The sequence below is a fragment of the Kockovaella imperatae genome, assembly GCF_002102565.1.
Source record: "Kockovaella imperatae strain NRRL Y-17943 chromosome Unknown BD324scaffold_10, whole genome shotgun sequence".
NCBI lineage: Eukaryota > Fungi > Basidiomycota > Tremellomycetes > Tremellales > Cuniculitremaceae > Kockovaella > Kockovaella imperatae.
The window spans coordinates 526,895-544,077 of NW_019028950.1; the positions used below are offsets into that span (position 1 = coordinate 526,895).

General features: G+C 51.4%; 8 protein-coding genes across 8 annotated transcripts; 4 read left to right on the forward strand and 4 right to left on the reverse strand.

Moving 5' to 3' along the window:
• Window positions 1-214: 214 nt before the first annotated feature.
• Window positions 215-1,869, reverse strand: BD324DRAFT_631547 (DNA glycosylase). Its single transcript, XM_022016442.1, has 4 exons — window positions 1,140-1,869; window positions 983-1,095; window positions 453-931; window positions 215-394 (listed from the first exon to the last, which is right to left on the reverse strand). Exons 1-4 carry the CDS (start codon window positions 1,693-1,695, stop codon window positions 286-288), a joined length of 1,257 nt encoding a protein of 418 aa, XP_021869921.1. The 5' UTR covers window positions 1,696-1,869; the 3' UTR covers window positions 215-285.
• An 89-nt stretch (window positions 1,870-1,958) lies between these two features.
• Window positions 1,959-3,898, forward strand: BD324DRAFT_631551 (formate dehydrogenase). Its single transcript, XM_022016443.1, has 11 exons — window positions 1,959-2,322; window positions 2,373-2,454; window positions 2,515-2,591; window positions 2,639-2,778; window positions 2,820-2,847; window positions 2,906-3,139; window positions 3,182-3,258; window positions 3,302-3,473; window positions 3,511-3,564; window positions 3,602-3,747; window positions 3,785-3,898. Exons 1-11 carry the CDS (start codon window positions 2,181-2,183, stop codon window positions 3,824-3,826), a joined length of 1,194 nt encoding a protein of 397 aa, XP_021869922.1. The 5' UTR covers window positions 1,959-2,180; the 3' UTR covers window positions 3,827-3,898.
• Window positions 3,899-4,454, reverse strand: BD324DRAFT_631553 (hypothetical protein). The gene is made up of 3 exons (XM_022016444.1): window positions 4,160-4,454; window positions 4,040-4,101; window positions 3,899-3,983 (listed from the first exon to the last, which is right to left on the reverse strand). The coding sequence occupies exon 1, from the start codon at window positions 4,407-4,409 to the stop codon at window positions 4,170-4,172; it is 240 nt and encodes a 79-aa protein (XP_021869923.1). The 5' UTR covers window positions 4,410-4,454; the 3' UTR covers window positions 3,899-3,983; window positions 4,040-4,101; window positions 4,160-4,169.
• BD324DRAFT_631556 (thymidylate kinase-domain-containing protein) lies at window positions 4,455-5,448 on the reverse strand. Its single transcript, XM_022016445.1, has 4 exons — window positions 5,237-5,448; window positions 5,077-5,185; window positions 4,927-5,014; window positions 4,455-4,869 (listed from the first exon to the last, which is right to left on the reverse strand). Exons 1-4 carry the CDS (start codon window positions 5,361-5,363, stop codon window positions 4,549-4,551), a joined length of 645 nt encoding a protein of 214 aa, XP_021869924.1. The 5' UTR covers window positions 5,364-5,448; the 3' UTR covers window positions 4,455-4,548.
• Window positions 5,449-5,515: 67 nt separating this feature from the next.
• Window positions 5,516-7,775, forward strand: BD324DRAFT_631560 (DNA dependent ATPase). The gene is made up of 8 exons (XM_022016446.1): window positions 5,516-5,625; window positions 5,679-5,885; window positions 5,925-6,092; window positions 6,141-6,341; window positions 6,379-6,476; window positions 6,515-6,582; window positions 6,621-7,490; window positions 7,549-7,775. Exons 1-8 carry the CDS (start codon window positions 5,557-5,559, stop codon window positions 7,629-7,631), a joined length of 1,764 nt encoding a protein of 587 aa, XP_021869925.1. The 5' UTR covers window positions 5,516-5,556; the 3' UTR covers window positions 7,632-7,775.
• A 27-nt stretch (window positions 7,776-7,802) lies between these two features.
• BD324DRAFT_631562 (heat shock protein) lies at window positions 7,803-10,679 on the forward strand. Its single transcript, XM_022016447.1, has 7 exons — window positions 7,803-8,063; window positions 8,138-8,205; window positions 8,263-8,295; window positions 8,351-8,433; window positions 8,482-8,560; window positions 8,610-8,812; window positions 8,859-10,679. Exons 1-7 carry the CDS (start codon window positions 8,013-8,015, stop codon window positions 10,334-10,336), a joined length of 1,995 nt encoding a protein of 664 aa, XP_021869926.1. The 5' UTR covers window positions 7,803-8,012; the 3' UTR covers window positions 10,337-10,679.
• Window positions 10,664-12,136, forward strand: BD324DRAFT_631569 (Ribokinase-like protein). Its single transcript, XM_022016448.1, has 5 exons — window positions 10,664-10,836; window positions 10,891-10,974; window positions 11,024-11,224; window positions 11,277-11,388; window positions 11,431-12,136. The coding sequence occupies exons 1-5, from the start codon at window positions 10,770-10,772 to the stop codon at window positions 12,128-12,130; spliced, it is 1,164 nt and encodes a 387-aa protein (XP_021869927.1). The 5' UTR covers window positions 10,664-10,769; the 3' UTR covers window positions 12,131-12,136.
• A 338-nt stretch (window positions 12,137-12,474) lies between these two features.
• On the reverse strand, window positions 12,475-16,434 carry BD324DRAFT_631573 (muts domain V-domain-containing protein). Its single transcript, XM_022016449.1, has 33 exons — window positions 16,157-16,434; window positions 16,038-16,087; window positions 15,973-15,987; window positions 15,911-15,926; window positions 15,671-15,865; window positions 15,545-15,617; window positions 15,398-15,501; window positions 15,259-15,348; window positions 15,148-15,219; window positions 15,055-15,093; window positions 14,938-15,005; window positions 14,872-14,898; window positions 14,682-14,837; window positions 14,597-14,642; window positions 14,396-14,548; window positions 14,335-14,349; window positions 14,167-14,296; window positions 14,104-14,128; window positions 13,953-14,052; window positions 13,884-13,909; window positions 13,794-13,839; window positions 13,739-13,753; window positions 13,661-13,689; window positions 13,546-13,610; window positions 13,439-13,486; window positions 13,324-13,392; window positions 13,202-13,266; window positions 13,089-13,151; window positions 13,017-13,054; window positions 12,789-12,976; window positions 12,723-12,741; window positions 12,588-12,675; window positions 12,475-12,542 (listed from the first exon to the last, which is right to left on the reverse strand). Exons 1-30 carry the CDS (start codon window positions 16,221-16,223, stop codon window positions 12,860-12,862), a joined length of 2,022 nt encoding a protein of 673 aa, XP_021869928.1. The 5' UTR covers window positions 16,224-16,434; the 3' UTR covers window positions 12,475-12,542; window positions 12,588-12,675; window positions 12,723-12,741; window positions 12,789-12,859.
• Between the last annotated feature and the right edge of the window lie 749 nt (window positions 16,435-17,183).

The following is a 17,183-nucleotide window of genomic DNA, read 5'->3' on the forward strand; positions in this document are numbered from 1 at the left end:
AAGTGAACGATTTTCCTTCGGGGTATCTTTAAATTGCACCCTCAAGGTTTTGCCAAGCTATTGCAGCGGCATTGGCTTCAACCAGCTAGCAACAAAGGTTTGGAACCGGATCGGTTCATCATACATCTTATGCGTTGAACTCAGGCTCCTGCATCTGAGACACCGAGTGCTCAAGCTGGAGAGACCGAAGAACCTTTGGCTCGTTGAATCCCCCCCCCCCCCTCTTCCCCCAACCTCAGCCTCTCGGGTTTTCCTAATTTTTTTCGGTAAAACAAAATAGGCTCATTAAAAATCCTCTCCCATGGGCCAGGTGTAGTAAACACCAAGCGAACGATATGGCCGCCAGCCGCCGGTTAGAGTCTCCATCTCCTTCGGCGTGAGGTAGACTCCGCCTCTGCGAAGCGGCATCAGTCAGTCGGGATCTTGAATGCGTTCATAGTCCCTGCACTCACTTTGCCTTCTTCCCAGCGAGCCGAGATTTCAGCCCCTCTATCGTCATTCCCTCGGGCAGAGGTGCGCATCTGTGAGCATCAAACGACGCATCGGGAGGTTGCAAAAGTCGGTTGTCGCTCATGTCTGGTGGCAGGGAATTGTTGGGAACCTGCACTATCTTATCATGACTCGAAGGCGTGACCGGGGTCGGTGGTGCATGAGCTGTCACTAGGGAACCAATTTGTGGAGTCTGAGGGACCGGTTGATCGCCCTCGGGTGGCGGTGTGAGGATACGGGTATCAAGCTCGCCTGAGCCTTTCTCATCCACTGCTAGTCCGTACTTTTTGCGCGTCTGCTCGTTGGTTTTGGATTTTGTAGGTGGCAGGGCGCCATGCGCAGCAAGGGCCCACCGCAGGAGCCCCTTTTGCACTCCGAGATCGCCAACTGGTAAAACGTCCGGTCGACGGAGAGAAAAGATCATGAACATGTCGACTGTCCACTGGGAAGACGGAGTTAACACGTTGTCGATAACTGGATCGAATCCACTTACCTGCCCGATTCCCCGGACAGCGATGAGAGCCTTGGCGATCTCTTCGTCAGACCCCTCGCTCAATAACTCTGTGGAAAGTCTCCCGTCCACAAAGTGTTCGGCGAGGCAGATGACTGCGGACCGTCAGCATCGAATGCTTTACATCGAAATAGCTCACTGTATTCCGCCTTTCGAAAGCTCAGACCGACTTCTCTCAGTTTGATGACCTCCGCCTTGGCCACTTGCATGGGTGTCGGAAAACTCTGATCATCCTCTTCGAATCCAAAGTGAGCTCTGAAGCGTCGTGTAATTGCTTTGGCCGCCATCCACGAGACCTGTTGGCCGATGATGGTGACCACGAGCGTTCTATAAGGGTCTACTGCCTCTATAGGCTCATGAAATGGTCTACAAGGGATGGTGCTGAACATGAGTTTGAAACGTGGGTCATGGTTGGATAAATGCTCGATGGCGGAGGGAAGGGAGAACTTGAGCGTAGGCGGGAGAAGGGACGGAGTGTAGGGCAGTGAATCATCTGCAGTGGAGGGCTTGGGAGAGGATCTTGATGCTGCCGATGCTGGTATTGATGCGGATGTGTCTGCCGGGATGGTGGACTTCTTCTCGACCTTTCTCCTGGCTTTGACCGGAGTGGAGGAGGAGGTTGATGTCGAGCTGGTCGGAATGACACCTTCCACCTTTCGTTTAGCCCCACGAGTGAGAGATATGCGAGTCGACATGGCAGCTGAGCCTCTGAGTTGATCTACACCTCAAGGTACATCCTCCTCCAGAGAGGCCTGAAAGACTGGATGAGTCGAGGTGGAGTCCCCGAACCCTAATCCTGACGTTATCCCCCAAGTCCCTAATGATTAGGAAAGAATTTCTAATGAGATGGGGCCGTCGTCGGCTGTTCCGCGGCCGAGTGACCGGTAACTGAATGCTAACCGGGTTACATTGGTCATTTTAGAATCCGATCGACAGCTTAGAGTAGGGCTGGCAGCGAGGCAAGCGAGGCAGACGAGGCAGACGAGGCAGACGAGGCAGGGGTGGGCCTCCACCATCTGACGACAACAGAGTTGGGACTGCGGCGTTCCCCCCCCCATTGGTTCATTCAGCCTCTGAGAGTCATTCCCCGCATTAGCTAAACTAATCACGGTGGAGGCGAGAAGTCGACTCTCCCCGTTCAAGTCCAGCACAATTCATATACTTATATATACCTAAGACCATGCTTCCACGAATCAATACTTTCATCAAATCTTCTGCTTTTTTCCAACTCGCTCGACGTCCACTTCATCCGATCAGAACATTGACATCTACACCGCCCAACATGGTCAAAGTCATGGCAGTATTGTACAAGGGGGGCAAGGGTGAGTACAATGACGTGGGACGTGTCAGCACTGGACTGACTGCTGTAAAGCCGCTCAAGAGGAGCCTCGCCTTTTGGGAACTATTGAGAACAAGCTGGGCATCTCGGATTGGCTCAGGGAACAAGGTCATGAGTGAGCTCAATCTTCCTCAGCAGTCTTGGCCATCAGCTCAGACTGATCTCGTCTCGACAGATTCATCGTCACTGAAGACAAGGAAGGACCAGACTCTGTCTTTCAGAAGAACCTACCAGACACCGAGATTCTCATCAGTCAGTTCGAGCCGTCGCCGGGGCGGTCCCACGCTAACATTCATCAGCCACACCTTTCCACCCTGGATACCTAACCGCTGACCTCATCGAAAAGTCGCCCAAACTTCGACTTTGTGTCACGGCTGGAGTAGGCTCCGATCATGTCGACCTCAATGCCGCAAACAAGCACAAGATCACGGTGGCAGAGGTGGGTCCCTTCGTCTGCTTAGCCTCGCTGACCCCAACAAGGTCTCGGGCAGTAATGTGACCAGTGTCGGTGAGTATGAGAGACTTGTGTGTCCACACGATGTCGCTGACCCCCTTCTCGCTTTCAGCCGAGCACGTCGTTATGTCAATTCTCTTGCTCGTCCGAAACTTCACTACCGGACATGACCAGGCCATCAATGGCAAATGGGACGTCGCCTCTATCGCCCGAGACGCCTATGATCTAGAAGGCAAAGTGGTCGGTACCGTGGGCTGCGGTCGTATCGGCTACCGAGTCCTCCAACGGCTCCAAGGATTCGACTGCAAAGAACTCTTGTGGTTTGACTACAACGACATCCCTGCAGGTGAGCTTCAATGTGTATGGCATCTGCTGAGATCCTCTGAAGATGCCGCCAAATCCATCAATGCTAGACGAGTGAACAGTCTAGAAGAACTTGTCGAGCAATGTGATGTGATCACCATCGTGCGTCGAGAGATTTCTAGTACACATGCTAAAGTGATGCCAGAACTGCCCCCTTCATGAGCAGACACGAGGCCTTTTCAACAAGGAGCTCATTGGCAAGATGAAGAAGGGATCATGGCTTGTGAACACGGCTCGAGGTGCCATTGTCGATGCCGATGCTGCCGCGGAGGCACTCAAGAGCGGGCATCTCCGAGGATACGCGGGAGACGTGTGGAGTGAGTCCAGAAGCCTGACAGTGGCTCATGAGCGTAGACGTACAGCCTGCTCCGGCTGATCACCCATGGCGATCGATGACAAACCCTCTGGGTAGGTAACGAGGCCCAATCACATCTGACATGCCTAGGTGCTGGGAACGGAATGGTGCCTCACTACAGTGGCACGACCCTTGACGCTCAGAAGCGATACGCAGACGGGGCATTTGATATCATCAAACGATATCTCGCAGGCGAACCTCAAAACCCTGCCAATGTCATTGTCGAGAACGGTGATGTGAGTGTTCGAAGATTTACAGCGCTGACCCCTAAAGTACGCCACAAAGGCATACGGAAAGCGTGATGGAAAGGCCTAAGGCTTGAAGAGAAGACGTGAATGGACCAGAACTCGTAAAGACATGTATGATATGTATGCTTGCGGAATTGTATCTCATGACTGGGGATTGTCGCTACACGGAGAGGGAACCCCAAAATCGTCCCGCTGACCAGCCCATTCGATGCAAGGTTTAGGACCTAAGGCTAAATGAGCACATGTCGCCGTCTCTCGACGGTACACGGATGGGACTCACACAGTACAACACTTTGTTCAAGGGATCATGCAATTCGTCGCAGTCGTTATGAGTCCTTCGGCCTGCGAAAAAGATCTGCGGTGAGATGTGCAGACCGACATCAACCAACGCCACACTCACCTTGGACAAGCTATCTTTCCGGCAGGAACTTGCGCTTTGAGCGCTCGTTCATCATTACAATGATCTCCTGCTCCTGCTCCTGTGTGAATGAGACACCTTCTATACGTTTTCTGCCCAATAAACGATCGATAGGTTTGGCTGGACAGGGGAAGGCGACCACCAAAACGGCACCGAGAAATGTGACTGCAAAGAGTGAAGATAACAGAGAGCGTTGCCGCGGTGCAAAGTATGCTCTTAGAAGGGGCGCCATAATTCCCGCCGACTCATCGATGAGAGACAAGAAGAGAGAGTGTAAAGAGAGAGAGAGATGGATCGTTTGTACAAAAGGGCTCATAAGCTATTATTTTTCCAAGCTATTTTTGCGTACTTTCTCCCAAGCAGCAGCAATGTCATGTCCATAGTCGATGTATCTGTTCTCCCTTCTTCGATTCAATAGCTTTCACTTGAGACCATATCCTCTCCCACACTTGATCTATACTCCCCTCGGCATCCACCTCCACCCATCTATCAGGACCATGCATTGTCCGCACTTTGTCCGCCACCAGCTTGAATTGCTCTCGCACCCTGTTTTGCAAGTCGACCTGTTCATAGCGCTCCGTTCCATAAGCGGCTCGCTTGGCGGCAGCGGCAGGCGACACTGTAAGATATAATGTGACGTCTGGTAGCGGTAATCCTATGTCAGGGCTGGCACAAAAGTCGAAAGGTAGCCCCTGCACAAGGTCCATCAGTACCCAAATTTGGCGAGAGATTATTATTATCATGCGCACCTTTGCAGCTGAGAAAGCAATGCCAGAAAACGCATAACGATCTGCTATCACGGTGACACCATCCTGAAGGCTTTGTTCGATAGCCTGACTGCTCGAAACAGGGTCAGCGAGAGATCTATGCCTGCCACTCTTTGGTTGTTGAATACCGACCAGCATTCCCATCTGTTCGCACTGAATAGTAAATGCACGGCTCGATCGTCCAGCTCAGCTTCCGATCGCAGATAACTGTCTATCATCTTGCCAATAGCGGTGATTCTGTCTGCATGGACTGCTCAATTGTATGTGTCCGAATTGTATCACCTAGACTCACCAGGAAATTTCTGAATTCTGGCTTTGTGTCCATCCTGCTCCAGCTGATCGTGCAGTCGTGACACTTGAGTTGACTTGCCTGATCTATCCAGTCCCTCCAGAACGATGAACAAGCCTCTATTCACCATGTTGAGAAGCTGTTCAGCGTTCAATGCTTTCTTAGCAATAGATGGAGCAAAGGACGCGTTAGCAATGTACAAAAGTGGAGGGTTGTCGATCGACGCGCCGCCCAATGAACAGAAAATTGGATATTAAGAAAAAAAGTTGACTAAACCCAAGTCTTCGTTCAACGTCCATCCATCGACCAGCAGCGACATTGCCATGTCTCGCAATCGTAGACAAGCAGCTGGAGTCAGAGGCCCAGCGTCAGCTCTGACAGCCTTTCTAGCCGTGAGTTTCAACCAGTTTCTTCGTCTCACGGCCTGTCAACTCACATTCCCTAGGGTCTGGGGGTGGAGCCATCTGCACCCCTTACAACTTGGGGCAACTCTTCAGCCATTCCCACTGGAGATGACGGGGCTGAAGTAGCGCTTGCCTCAGCCAACGAGGCGCTCGACATTGCGACCGACGCAGCTGAAGCCGTCGTTGCGGATGTTGAGACAGCGATTGCCGGCCCATCACATTCACGATCACCACCTGACCAGGAATTCGTGAGGTTTCACTCTGAAAAAAGTACGCTGACACCTTAGGACATCGAACCTTTGAGAAAGCGAGCCAGACAAGCTTCCATCGATTCAGAGGACCTGGACGCCCCCGCGAGTCCTGCTGTCGCTGAAGGGCCGCGAGTTTCAGCTCGACCCCTCAAAGCTGTTGGCGAATTTATGGATTGTGGGGAATGCACACAACGTTTCACAGTGGTAAGTGAGGAGCTTGTAATATGGAACCATCGCTCAGTCTCGGCCAAGACTGGTTACACCAAGGAACACCCGAGTTACGCCCAGACCTGGCTCTGCGTCAAGTGTTGCTGGTCCCTTGGCATCGATCCTTTCGAAAAAGCCAAAAAGGCCTCCAAACCCAAGGCCGTGCCAAAGAAAGATGAGCGAAACAAGATTGTTCACTATGAGCAACGTAAAGGAGCGGTCCTGCTCAGCGAGATGTGCATCGAGGTGGGCAAACAATGGCTCTGACATAGCTGATTATCAGCTCATTGGCAGATGTATCGAGGACGTGGATCAGTTGGGAGATATCGGCTCCGTCAACATGGACAAAGTCTGCCGGATCATCTCAAAGAACAGGCAACTGTAAGCGAACCGTGCGAACCTTTCATCTCATGCGTCAGCACGCCAGAGACCGCCTCCCTCTTCTACTCCGTGGAGCGGACGGAGCTCACAATGTACGACTGTACCCGTGAGTAAGAGCCTCAGCGCCCGTATTGATGTATTCAGGCCTCGTCCACGACTCATATCTAGCATTGGCAACCTTGTGTCCTAGCCTCGAAACCCTCAAACTGGATCTATGCGGGCAGATCACAACCGAAGCGATGAGCTTCTGGTCCAGGCACCTCAAGCATCTGCGCCGATTGGAGCTGTACGGTCCCTTCCTCGTGCGGAAAGAGGGCTGGCATGACCTCTTCAAGGCCAGGGACAAACAACTCCAATCATTCCTTGTCCGGCAATCGCCTCGCATTGACTCGGAAAGTATCAAAATCATGGCTCAATACTGTCCAGACCTCAAAGAGTTGCGCCTTTCGGAGATTGGGCAGCTGAACGACGAGTGTCTCGACGCGCTAGGAAGTCTTAAAGCTCTCACCTTTCTAGATCTCTCGAGCTCGGGGAACCCCCTTTCGGTTGCATCGGTTGATCAACTCTTGGAGCGGGTCGGCGCGAATCTTGTACACCTGGATCTTTCAGACAATCCGAGTCTGGGCGACGAAACCCTGGAGAGCATTGCCAAGCATTGTCCGAAGTTACGACATCTCCGCCTACGAGGCCTTCATGATCTCAGCGATGACGCGGTGTCTGCCTTTTTCGACACTCTTTCCAGTCAACATCATCCCGGATTCGAGACCATCGATCTTGAGAAGGGCGACTCCCTCGAAGGCAAAGCGCTTAGATCGTTAATTGCACACTCTGGACGGGCCATCGAGACTTTGAGCCTGTTGGGATGGAGACTCGTCGATGCTGAATCTGTCAGCGGGCTTCAGAAGTGTTCCATGCTCAAATACCTCAATCTGGGATGGTGCCGTTCCGTCACAGATTATTGCATCAAGGATATCCTCGACTCGTGTACAGAGATCAGACTCATCAAAGTCTGGGGTGAGCTGCCACTTATGAAAAGTCGATCCCTTGACTGACATGCGTGCTACCAACACAGGATGTAACCAATTGACCGATGCGATCCCCAGGAAGAAGGGCGTCAGAGTGATTGGCATCGAGTCGCATAGTATCAGAGCATAGCTTTGAGATCATTCGGAAGGGATTCATGAGACTCCAGAGGGAGAGGTCTCGTTCTCGTCTTCGCCAGTCACTTCGCTGGTGACTCGGTTAAGAACATGCTTGTTGTATTATCGGTACATGTTGTGTATATATGTATATAATGACTTTTGCTCTGTGTTACGATCGATGAGTGGCGACATTACGTAATTGAAGTTTCCTTCTGTCCTTTTTTTTTTTTCGCTCGAGAAAATTCTTCAACCGTCTTTCACTTCACTCCTCCTCTTTCACAAAATTTCTCGTCTTTCACGATACAATCCCATTCTCCATTCTTTCTCTCTTGACATCTGACTCCATCCCCTCTGTGTCACCTGTATACCTCTACCCAGTCTTCTTCTCTACAGCATGAACGGATTCACTCGAGCTATCCGCTCAGCTCCTCTGCGACAGCAGTCGGTGAGTCAATCCAGGTCTCGATGATGATGAGATCATCTCAATCAAGTCCCACTCTGACACTATCACCATTGCAGCGACTGCAGGCATCCTGTCTCGGAGCCAAGCGGTTCAACAGTGGCAAGGTCAACGGACCAATCGTTGGGTGAGTGGAAGCGAGATCGCGGAGGAAGCTCTACTCTCACTGACCCCATATAACCAGTATCGATCTCGGAACAACCAATTCCTGTGTCTCGTGAGCCTCCTCGTCATCCACTGTGGCTTTACGCAACTGATCATCGCCTCTGAAGGGTCTACGAAGGCGGTTCAGCTAAAGTCTTGGAAAACTCTGAGGGAGCCAGGACAACACCGTCAGTTGTTGCGTTCACCAACGGTGAGTTTACCTGCTCGCTCCAATCAGCCTCGTCTCATCTCTGTCCAGATGGCGAAAGATTAGTCGGACAACCAGCCAGGCGGCAGGCTGTGGTCAACGCGGAGAACACCATCTTCGCTTCTAAGCGGTAAGTTGAATGACCTGTTCTAGGCGGTTTCACCTGACCTCCCATATAGATTGATCGGACGAAAATTCCAGGACAAAGAAGTGCAGAACGATATCAAGAACGTTCCATTCAAGATTGTTGCTCACAACAACGGCGATGCCTGGGTCGAAGCTCGAGGCAAACAATACTCCCCATCCCAGATCGGTGCCTTTGTCGTCGGCAAGATGAAGGACACTGCATCTGCCTACCTTGGCAAGCCAGTCAAACACGCAGGTGCGTCAACGTGCAGTCCGGATAACAGTCGCTAATTTCCATGCAGTCATCACCGTCCCCGCTTACTTCAACGATTCTCAACGACAGGCTACAAAGGACGCCGGTGTTATCGCCGGTCTTGAAGTCCTACGAGTGATCAACGAGCCTACCGCCGCTGCTCTCGCCTACGGTCTCGACAAGCAAGAATCTCAGGTTGTTGCTGTTTACGACTTGGGTGGTGGCACTTTCGATGTCTCCATCTTGGAGATGCAAAAGGGAGTCTTTGAGGTCAAGTCCACTGGCGGTGACACCCATCTTGGTGGAGAAGACTTTGACATTGCCCTTGTCAAGTACATTTTGGAGGATTTCAAAAAGACTGAAGGCATCGATCTCAGCAACGACACTGTCGCCATCCAGCGTGTCCGTGAGGCCGCCGAGAAGGCAAAGTGCGAACTGTCTAGCTCTGGAGCCACCGACATTTCTTTGCCATACATCTCCCAGAAGGATGGCGCTCCCAAGCATCTCTCCGTCAACCTCACCCGATCGCGATTCGAGGCCCTTGTCAAGCCATTAGTTGACCGCACCATCAAACCCTCTGAGGACGCCCTCAAAGCAGCGCAGGTCTCTGCTTCCGACATCAATGATGTCATTCTCGTTGGTGGTATGACCCGAATGCCCAAGGTCGTCGAGACCGTCCGCAACGTCTTCAAGCGGGAGCCAAGCAAGGGTGTCAACCCTGACGAGGCTGTTGCTATCGGAGCCTCCATCCAGGGTGGAGTCCTCGCCGGAAGTGTCACCGATATTTTGCTGCTCGACGTCACGCCATTGTCTCTCGGAATCGAGACTCTTGGAGGAGTTTTCAGCCGTCTGATCAACCGTAACACCACCATCCCGACCAAGAAGTCATCCGTTTTCTCCACTGCCGCCGACGGACAAACCTCCATCGATGTCAAGGTGTACCAGGGAGAGCGAGAACTTGTCCGTGACAACAAACTCTTGGGCAACTTCCAATTCAGCGGATTAGCCCCAGCACCCAAGGGTGTTCCCCAGATCCAGATTGCTTTCGACATCGATGCAGATGGTATCGTCAACGTCAGCGCCACCGACAAGGCTACCAACAAACAGCAATCTCTGACCATCGCCTCATCCTCCGGATTGTCGGACAACGAGATTAAGAACATGGTGGCTGATGCCGAGAAGTATGCAGAGAGCGACAAGGAACGTCGACTCGTCATTGAAGAAGCCAACAAGGCCGAGAGCTTTGTTTCCGACACTGAAAAGTCTTTGGTCGAATTCGGAGCCCAGCTTGCGACCGCCGAGAAGGACAAGGTTAAGGCTCAGCTCAACGAATTGAGGGAAATTGCCGCCAAGGGAGCTGCTGGTGACGCCTCTGTCAAGGCCGAGGACATCAAGGCTGCCTACGATGCGGCTCAGCAGGCGTCTTTGGGCTTGTTCCAACAGGCAAGTTTTAGTCTCAACCGTCCTAGTCATGGGCTGACACAAGCTGCAGGTGTACGAGAAGAGACAAGCCGACGAAAAGGCTAAGGAGGAATCAGCCTCCTCTGACAGCACCTCGGGATCATCCAGCACTGAGGGAGAGGGTGAGAAGAAGCAATAGACGTCATGCAGGATTGCATTAGAAGCACAGATGATAATGGCATCTCAAAATCCCTCCGCCTCACTATCCCTGCCATCACTCCTCTTCTCACGATGGATGGAGATCTCCTTGAATTATTCGCTGATCATGCTCTTGTATACTACGTAATTGAACTACAGCCGGTGCCTCGTAGGCTCGATGCTGCATACATCTCTCCCCCGCCTACTTGATCCACACCGAGGCTTTGTAACAAAAACAACATTTCATCGGATGCATGTCATCTCACCTCTCCCGAACGAAAATGACGCAAGTAAAAGCAGATTTTCCGTTCGAGTCCAAAACTTCTTTCGAGGTCTGACAGCAGTTGATTATCGTCAAACGATGCAGCCTTTCACGAAAGCGGAGAGAGTTCTCTCTATTCAATCTCATGTTGTTTCGGGTTTTGCCGGTAGGTTCGACTATAGGATCTTTTGGGTACCCTCCTGATCTCATCTTCAATCAGGGAACAAAGCAGCTACGTTCCCGTTGCAATATCTCGGATTTCAGGTCGATGCTGTCAATACCGTCAATTTTTCCAATCACACCGGTGAGTCTGATCCAGTCAAAAACGCTAGTCCATCCAACTGACGATCCAGGCTATGGTCACACCAACGGGCACAAGACGACGGCTGAGCAATTGAATCTCATCTTCTCGGGACTAAACGATAACGGCTTGCTGGTACCCTATCCTCGAATACTGACCGGTTACGTACCTGGTGCCGAAGCACTGCAATGCGTTGCCGATCAGCTCGCAGAGGTCCGCCGGTGTAATCCAGGCTGCGTCTATCTTCTAGACCGTGAGTCAAAGGAGCTGTGATCAACAAGACATGTAGACTTAGCTCAACGCAGCGGTCATGGGAGATATCGGCCGGGGTTTGTACGTGGCCGAGCAAGTCATCCCGATTTATAAGAGTATGCTTCCTCTTGCCACCATCATCACCCCCAACCACTTCGAATTAGAGTCAGTATAAAGTCCTGACTGAATGTCTGCTGACACCTACAGGCTGCTATCCGATATGAAGATCACGTCGCCGTCATCACTTCAGCAGGCTATACGCCATCTGCACGAGAAATACAGCCTGACACATGTTGTTGTGTCTTCCATTTCCCTGCCTAGCTCCCTCGTATCGCGTTTTGATCTGCCCGGGCCGCCAGACTCCTATCAGAGTCTACTCGGCGCCACCACTCCCTCTCGTTACACAGGTGCTCAAGATTTTTCGACTTCAGAAGGGACCAATCTGGTGTGTCTCGCAAGCACCTATAGAGCAGAAGGCCGGCAGCTTGTCACTTCGGCATATGCTCTACCAAACGTCGAGGCCTATTTTGCTGGAGTAGGGGACTTGTTCTCTTCAATGGTCATGGCGCACTTTGGCAATCTATCGGGAGCGTCTGAACAGGACTTACAGACCGCGGTGTCGAAAGCCCTGTTGATCGTTCAACGTATCCTGCTGCGCTCCCATATGCACTCGATGCAGGTAGATGGTGACGCGTCACCAGGAGAGAACGTGATGCCGTCAGACACTGAGGCGGATAACGAGAACCCGCGGAGGCAAGGCAACCCTAGCAGGCGTGCGCGGCGCATGCGACTCCGGGAGCTCAGAATAATAGAAGACCGATCATTGCTCCGAGTCGCCTCAGACGATGGATGGAATGGCGGTAGGGTCAATCTGGAGCTTCCTGAGCTTGACACATACCATTTCTAGAGGTCTCAGTACATGGATGCATGCTGTCGATTGACCTGCGGAATCTATCATCATCCAGTTTATCATAAGCATTCCCGAAGGGATATTAAGCAGCTCGACTGCACATGCTTGAGTATGGCAGCGAGGTCATCTTCTTGGGCGCTCCTCATAGTGCACAACTGGCTCAAACGAGCGCGCAGCTAAAATACGTTAGCATGGGGCTGATTTGACCACCGACTTGTGCGAGGGTGTTAGCCCGATTCTTCGTGAGACTTCGATCTTGCGTCAAAAGCGCTGGGTCTGCAATCAGCGTCGAACAGATGATTGCCTGACCGCTTACCGTTTTGCTCCCTTTCTTCCAGCTCTTGTACCACAGCTTGTGCACGTGATATCACGTCTGCCGGAAGACCGATCACCCCAGCAAGCTCAATCCCTGCATAACGTTAACGGGTGTACTTTTCTCCAAAGTCAAATTGACCATAATGACTCCTCGTCTGCGAAGGACCTTCCAAGACTTTGTAGTCGTACGTCGTGATAGGTACACCTGAAGCTATGCTCTCCAGTCTCTGACCGGTGCAATGAGCATCTCAGCACGTGAGAACGGAAGGCTCACTCTTGTGGACAGTCGAGCACTATAGGAGAACGATCTCAGCGTCCCGGTCGCAGAATCCGAACGCACCTTGTTACACCAGACAGACGTTGTAAAGGTCCAATTAGATCGTGAAAGTGAGTAGCGAAGAAGACAAAGCTCTAAATTCCGGAGACAGCATTTCCACAGCAGAATTCGCGTACTTTCGCTCGCACCAGCGCCTCCGCGATGGCAAAGGAGAGTCCAATCCCTTCTTGAGGCGACGTACCCCGACCCAGCTGAAGTACCGTCAATGGGAAAGTATTCCTAGTAACCTACCTCGTCGACTAGCAGCAGGGAGTTTCTTGTTGCCATGCCTATAGTGAGCCTTCGATCATGAGAACGACCCACCGAGCATCATGGTCATGGTTGTGATCTCAGAAGCGAATGTTGAGAGCGCATTCTCCATCGAGTCTCAGGATTTATCAGCAAAGCTCATATTAAGCATTGCCAGGATAGCATACCCTCGTTGGATAGCCTTGACAGGAGGATGTCATGAAGAACGACCGTTCCCTGGTCCGCTGGAATGCTATGATTTGTACGCCTTGTGAGCGGTAATGTGGCCTTTATGGTGAATGGAACTCACTACGAGCCCATCATTGCCTGTACAGTCAGGAGGGCGATTTGCTTCAGGAAAGTGCTCTTCCCAGACATGCTTCGCGAACGTCACAGAACAGCATTGAGGCAGAGAAGGGACTTACTTTGGTCCCTCGATAATGTAGAACGAGGACGATCCATGGACCGAATATCTGGAGGGCTCAACACTAGGTATGTCGTTGCAAGACAAATATCACATCTTTTGGCTCACACATCATTGGCAACACATTCGGGACCTAGGGATTGCTCCAACAGAGGATGCCTCCCATTGCGAATCTGCCTCCGGTCATCTTTCGACGCGAGAAACCCGCACAAGGTTTACTTACCGCGATGGTATTGGCGAATCTGGGCCGAGCTGAGGCAGAGACTCGGCACTGAATCATGCTTCCGAAAGGGCTACTTACTCCAGCCTCTCTGAGCTGCACATGGTCAGCATTAGCCTGCGCATCCCGCGCTAACTTCTTGCCAGCTCCGCAAAAGTCCCGGCCAAGTCTAGGCTTGCGATCTACAGGCTCGCAAATCATGCTTCCAGGCAGAACGTTTACTCACGGCTCCGGCCCACTCGTACAGAGCAGCTATGGAACACTTCAGAAGACGGAATACTTCTCAATGACTCACGGATGTAGTGAAGCATGCTCTTACCTAAATCCGAAATGAGGGGTTCACTAAGGCTGAGAATGCTATTCTCGATCTTGGAAATGCGAGCGTTTATCGCTGTCTGTGAGTCAATTAGCGCTTGAACGACTGCTTAGGGGAATGATTAGCCGACCAGCTCGGGAGTTGAGAAGAGCAATCTATTTCTAGGTCAACAACAGCATCGTATGGTACCCACTTCTTCCCGACTTTCGAAGGATTTATGGCGTTTGGTGGAAGAGAGACGGACTCTGTGCAGTTCACGATCGCGACGAGTCTCGTCCTAATTCCTCGCCATTCTAAGTTGCATTGAAAGCCTTGCTCCAAGCCTGTCTGGGGTCAGAGCTGACTTCTTCTCCTTGTTCACCAATCCTCTCGGCGACTTTGCGATTCGTCAGCTGCCACACAATATCTTGACCGCCACGTACGACATAAGCAATCCTGTTTATGTTCCTCAAGCGCCCGTCTAGCGAGAGCTAGAGGTGGAGATTTTTCGTCCTTCACCATATACAGCCGGGACATGTAGCTATTGGTCCTGCGCTTGCCAAAGTCCTCGTCTTCTCTACTAATATGAACCCAATCTAAGCCACGAGGAACAGATGAGCTCATTTACACATGCCAGCATTTACCTTGCGACAATGCGCAAAGATCCTCAACGGCCGTGTCTCGCAAAATCTAGAAACGTCAGCCAATATCGATGCCTCGTATGCCGACCTCATAGCATGAGCGTAAGCCTGCCGTTTTTGTCGATACCAGAACCGAACACAATCCTTGAACCGCGAGCAGCACTTGCCACAGTGCCCTCAACATCTGCATTTTATCTTGCAGCTGACGTGATGTCCCTGCCATGTTCTGTCCCAGACATAAAAACTAGTCGTTCAGCATGTCTGACACAGTGTCTCACTTTGTATGCGAGGGCCTCGATATCAATCTGCAGCGATGTTAACCAGCTTCATTTCTGTCTGTTCACATCACTTATGCGGGATAACTGCCTTCGTAGTCCTTGAAGTAAGTTGCCTTCTTGTGCATTTGAAAGCTCTGAAGACCCCGCTTTGAGCACGCTGAGAAACGCGCAGACAGCTCATACCTTCAACGGAGTTTTGACGTGAGTTGATAGCAGCAATGTCTGTTCCAATATCAATACAAACGGTTTTGCCACGAGGCTCAGTAGGAGACATACTATTCGAAGGCTGAAGTAGTCCTGTCCGCAAAGCACGTCTCCCTTCAGCCGTAAGGCACCGGTTTAATACACCTGATCCTGCTCAGCATTAGTGCGGACTAGTATTCATACCGTATAGGGAGTGAGTGATATTGTTACAATTAGCACCACTGTGGACTAGCTCTAGATCTCGAGCAGTGAGATGGTCAATGAAAAGAAAGCCTAGACGGGTCAACCACTTCCCTTGAAGTGGGCGACTTCAGGGGCTTACCCTCAAGCGTCTCAAACCGTATGTAGAGCGAGTTTGGCCTGAGTGGGACGGCTTGTTGACGCAACCAACTGAAGAGCATGCTTGTTGCATATAGCGTAGCTGATCTGAGGGTCATTGTCAGATGGGGCTCGAATGTGCTACACGTACTTGTCTTGCACACTGATGATGACTGAGGGTTTCCGAGAGTTGTCGGCTGCAAGATCCTGCACCAGTCGGATCCCTAGCTCATTTCCGGCGCTTCAGCATTCAAGGATCCAAAGAATCATCGCTTACCGTGTTGATCGTCGCCCGTGCTCACCGACACAGAATCCACCCTGTCCACGATCTGATCCGCTATCCGACTGGCCAAAGAATGAGACGACTCATAGGCCTCAGTGACTCCATATCTGATAGAATTGCTGGGGAGACAGCCATAGAGGACTTGTTGTGGGCCTCGCCGGAACAGCTGTTGTAGAGTTCGTGCATAGTCTGAGAGACTCAGCTGGCTTTCGCAACGGCGCATAAACGACCAACTTGCAGAATCCTTAACCTGTTTCGTAGAGTCGAGTCAGTGGTTACCGCCGGAAAGAGCCCACCAGGCTTAAAAAGATCTATAATGGTCAGTCATAGGATCCACACCAGTACCCTAGGATCTCCTCACCTGTCCCGTGGTGAACGAGAAGGAGGCCAGCCCAATTTGTCGATGTGGTCCTACCAATTCAGAGAAGCAAGGATGTCATCACGTACCCTCATATACGCACGCAATTACCCTCTCCTCACCATCTGATACAGCACTGGATCTGGCAGAGAGTGTTCGAGCAGCTTGACTCCGCATTGTGGACGGCATGCTGAGATCGCGACTCAATAGGGTGTGATGTAGAATGAAGGACTAAGCATCGGTGTCATAGCGCATGCCGGCACTCGTTTCAGAGGTGAGTGTGGCAGGCTTCTTAAGTGGCACCCTGCACTGCGCCACCCTTTTTGTGGCAGATTATGTGCAAACGGGAAGGCAACTGACTGTTGGGGTGGATGGGACCTGCTCATCATGTTTATCGAAGTGTCGAAGAAGGTCAAATCGCCAGAGACAAGAAGAGCAAAACAAGAAATTAGAACTAGGTGACGTACTGTCGGATTCTTCCTCTCTTCTCCAGTCAAGGGTGAAACCACTCTCACCACTTCTTCACCTCCGATAGTCTTCTACGAAGACTCCTCTTTGCGCCGTTTTGGGGAGATTCCGTGCTTGCGTCGCACGACTCACATGTGAAATGAACCACTTGAAAAAGAACAGGAACGTCAACTAGTACAGAATCACGGTAGCCTTTACGAGCCATGGATAAGTCTGGGAGCATCCGGAGACCGGATTATGTGGGTTTGAATTAAAAACTTAGGGTCGAAGTGAACAGTTCTGATTCTCTTCCCCGACCAGGTGTCATGTGCTACAAGGAATGGACAAGACGTCCGTCGCCCGAGGATTCTTTCGGCATACGTGTAAACCGATATGTACAGTGCGAAACAACTCTTGCTCCCTACCTAACATACTCTTATGCGTCCGATCGATTGTCAGGACACGTGACGTAACTCAATGGACGAACCTGTCCAGATGGCTGGACGAGTATATTACAGATCCAGGGGAGAATCGATAAGTTCTTGCCAGCCTCTTCATAGATATAAGCCAGTACTGTAGAACCCAGTCCTCATGGATTGAATATACCTCTGTCCAGCTTATTTAGTTTGTGCTGAGAACATGAAAGTACTTGCGCACCCCGGAACCGACATCTGACATCGATGTACATAATTCGCTTCCTCT

Excerpts from the sequence above, each read along its gene's own strand:
- BD324DRAFT_631547 (XM_022016442.1), bottom strand. The coding sequence starts at position 1,695 with ATGTCGACTCGCATATCTCTCACTCGTGGGGCTAAACGAAAGGTGGAA. Across the intron at positions 1,096-1,139 it reads CTTTCGAAAGGCGGAATACA|TCATCTGCCTCGCCGAACAC; the intron begins GTGAGCTATTTC and ends GACGGTCCGCAG. Across the intron at positions 395-452 it reads CTCGCTGGGAAGAAGGCAAA|AGGCGGAGTCTACCTCACGC; the intron begins GTGAGTGCAGGG and ends GCCGCTTCGCAG.
- BD324DRAFT_631551 (XM_022016443.1), top strand. The coding sequence starts at position 2,181 with ATGCTTCCACGAATCAATACTTTCATCAAATCTTCTGCTTTTTTCCAA. Across the intron at positions 2,848-2,905 it reads CAGTAATGTGACCAGTGTCG|CCGAGCACGTCGTTATGTCA; the intron begins GTGAGTATGAGA and ends TCTCGCTTTCAG. Across the intron at positions 3,140-3,181 it reads CTACAACGACATCCCTGCAG|ATGCCGCCAAATCCATCAAT; the intron begins GTGAGCTTCAAT and ends GATCCTCTGAAG.
- BD324DRAFT_631553 (XM_022016444.1), bottom strand. The coding sequence starts at position 4,409 with ATGGCGCCCCTTCTAAGAGCATACTTTGCACCGCGGCAACGCTCTCTG.
- BD324DRAFT_631556 (XM_022016445.1), bottom strand. The coding sequence starts at position 5,363 with ATGGTGAATAGAGGCTTGTTCATCGTTCTGGAGGGACTGGATAGATCA. Across the intron at positions 5,186-5,236 it reads CAGAATTCAGAAATTTCCTG|ACAGAATCACCGCTATTGGC; the intron begins GTGAGTCTAGGT and ends CAGTCCATGCAG. Across the intron at positions 4,870-4,926 it reads TTGCTTTCTCAGCTGCAAAG|GGGCTACCTTTCGACTTTTG; the intron begins GTGCGCATGATA and ends GACCTTGTGCAG.
- BD324DRAFT_631560 (XM_022016446.1), top strand. The coding sequence starts at position 5,557 with ATGTCTCGCAATCGTAGACAAGCAGCTGGAGTCAGAGGCCCAGCGTCA. Across the intron at positions 5,626-5,678 it reads CTCTGACAGCCTTTCTAGCC|GGTCTGGGGGTGGAGCCATC; the intron begins GTGAGTTTCAAC and ends CACATTCCCTAG. Across the intron at positions 7,491-7,548 it reads CAGACTCATCAAAGTCTGGG|GATGTAACCAATTGACCGAT; the intron begins GTGAGCTGCCAC and ends CTACCAACACAG.
- BD324DRAFT_631562 (XM_022016447.1), top strand. The coding sequence starts at position 8,013 with ATGAACGGATTCACTCGAGCTATCCGCTCAGCTCCTCTGCGACAGCAG. Across the intron at positions 8,561-8,609 it reads ACCATCTTCGCTTCTAAGCG|ATTGATCGGACGAAAATTCC; the intron begins GTAAGTTGAATG and ends CCTCCCATATAG. Across the intron at positions 8,813-8,858 it reads CAAGCCAGTCAAACACGCAG|TCATCACCGTCCCCGCTTAC; the intron begins GTGCGTCAACGT and ends ATTTCCATGCAG.
- BD324DRAFT_631569 (XM_022016448.1), top strand. The coding sequence starts at position 10,770 with ATGCAGCCTTTCACGAAAGCGGAGAGAGTTCTCTCTATTCAATCTCAT. Across the intron at positions 10,837-10,890 it reads TGTTGTTTCGGGTTTTGCCG|GGAACAAAGCAGCTACGTTC; the intron begins GTAGGTTCGACT and ends ATCTTCAATCAG. Across the intron at positions 11,389-11,430 it reads CCCAACCACTTCGAATTAGA|GCTGCTATCCGATATGAAGA; the intron begins GTCAGTATAAAG and ends TGACACCTACAG.
- BD324DRAFT_631573 (XM_022016449.1), bottom strand. The coding sequence starts at position 16,223 with ATGCCGTCCACAATGCGGAGTCAAGCTGCTCGAACACTCTCTGCCAGA. Across the intron at positions 13,910-13,952 it reads GAGCATGCTTCACTACATCC|CTGCTCTGTACGAGTGGGCC; the intron begins GTGAGTCATTGA and ends AGTGTTCCATAG. Across the intron at positions 13,393-13,438 it reads TACATTATCGAGGGACCAAA|CATGTCTGGGAAGAGCACTT; the intron begins GTAAGTCCCTTC and ends ACGTTCGCGAAG.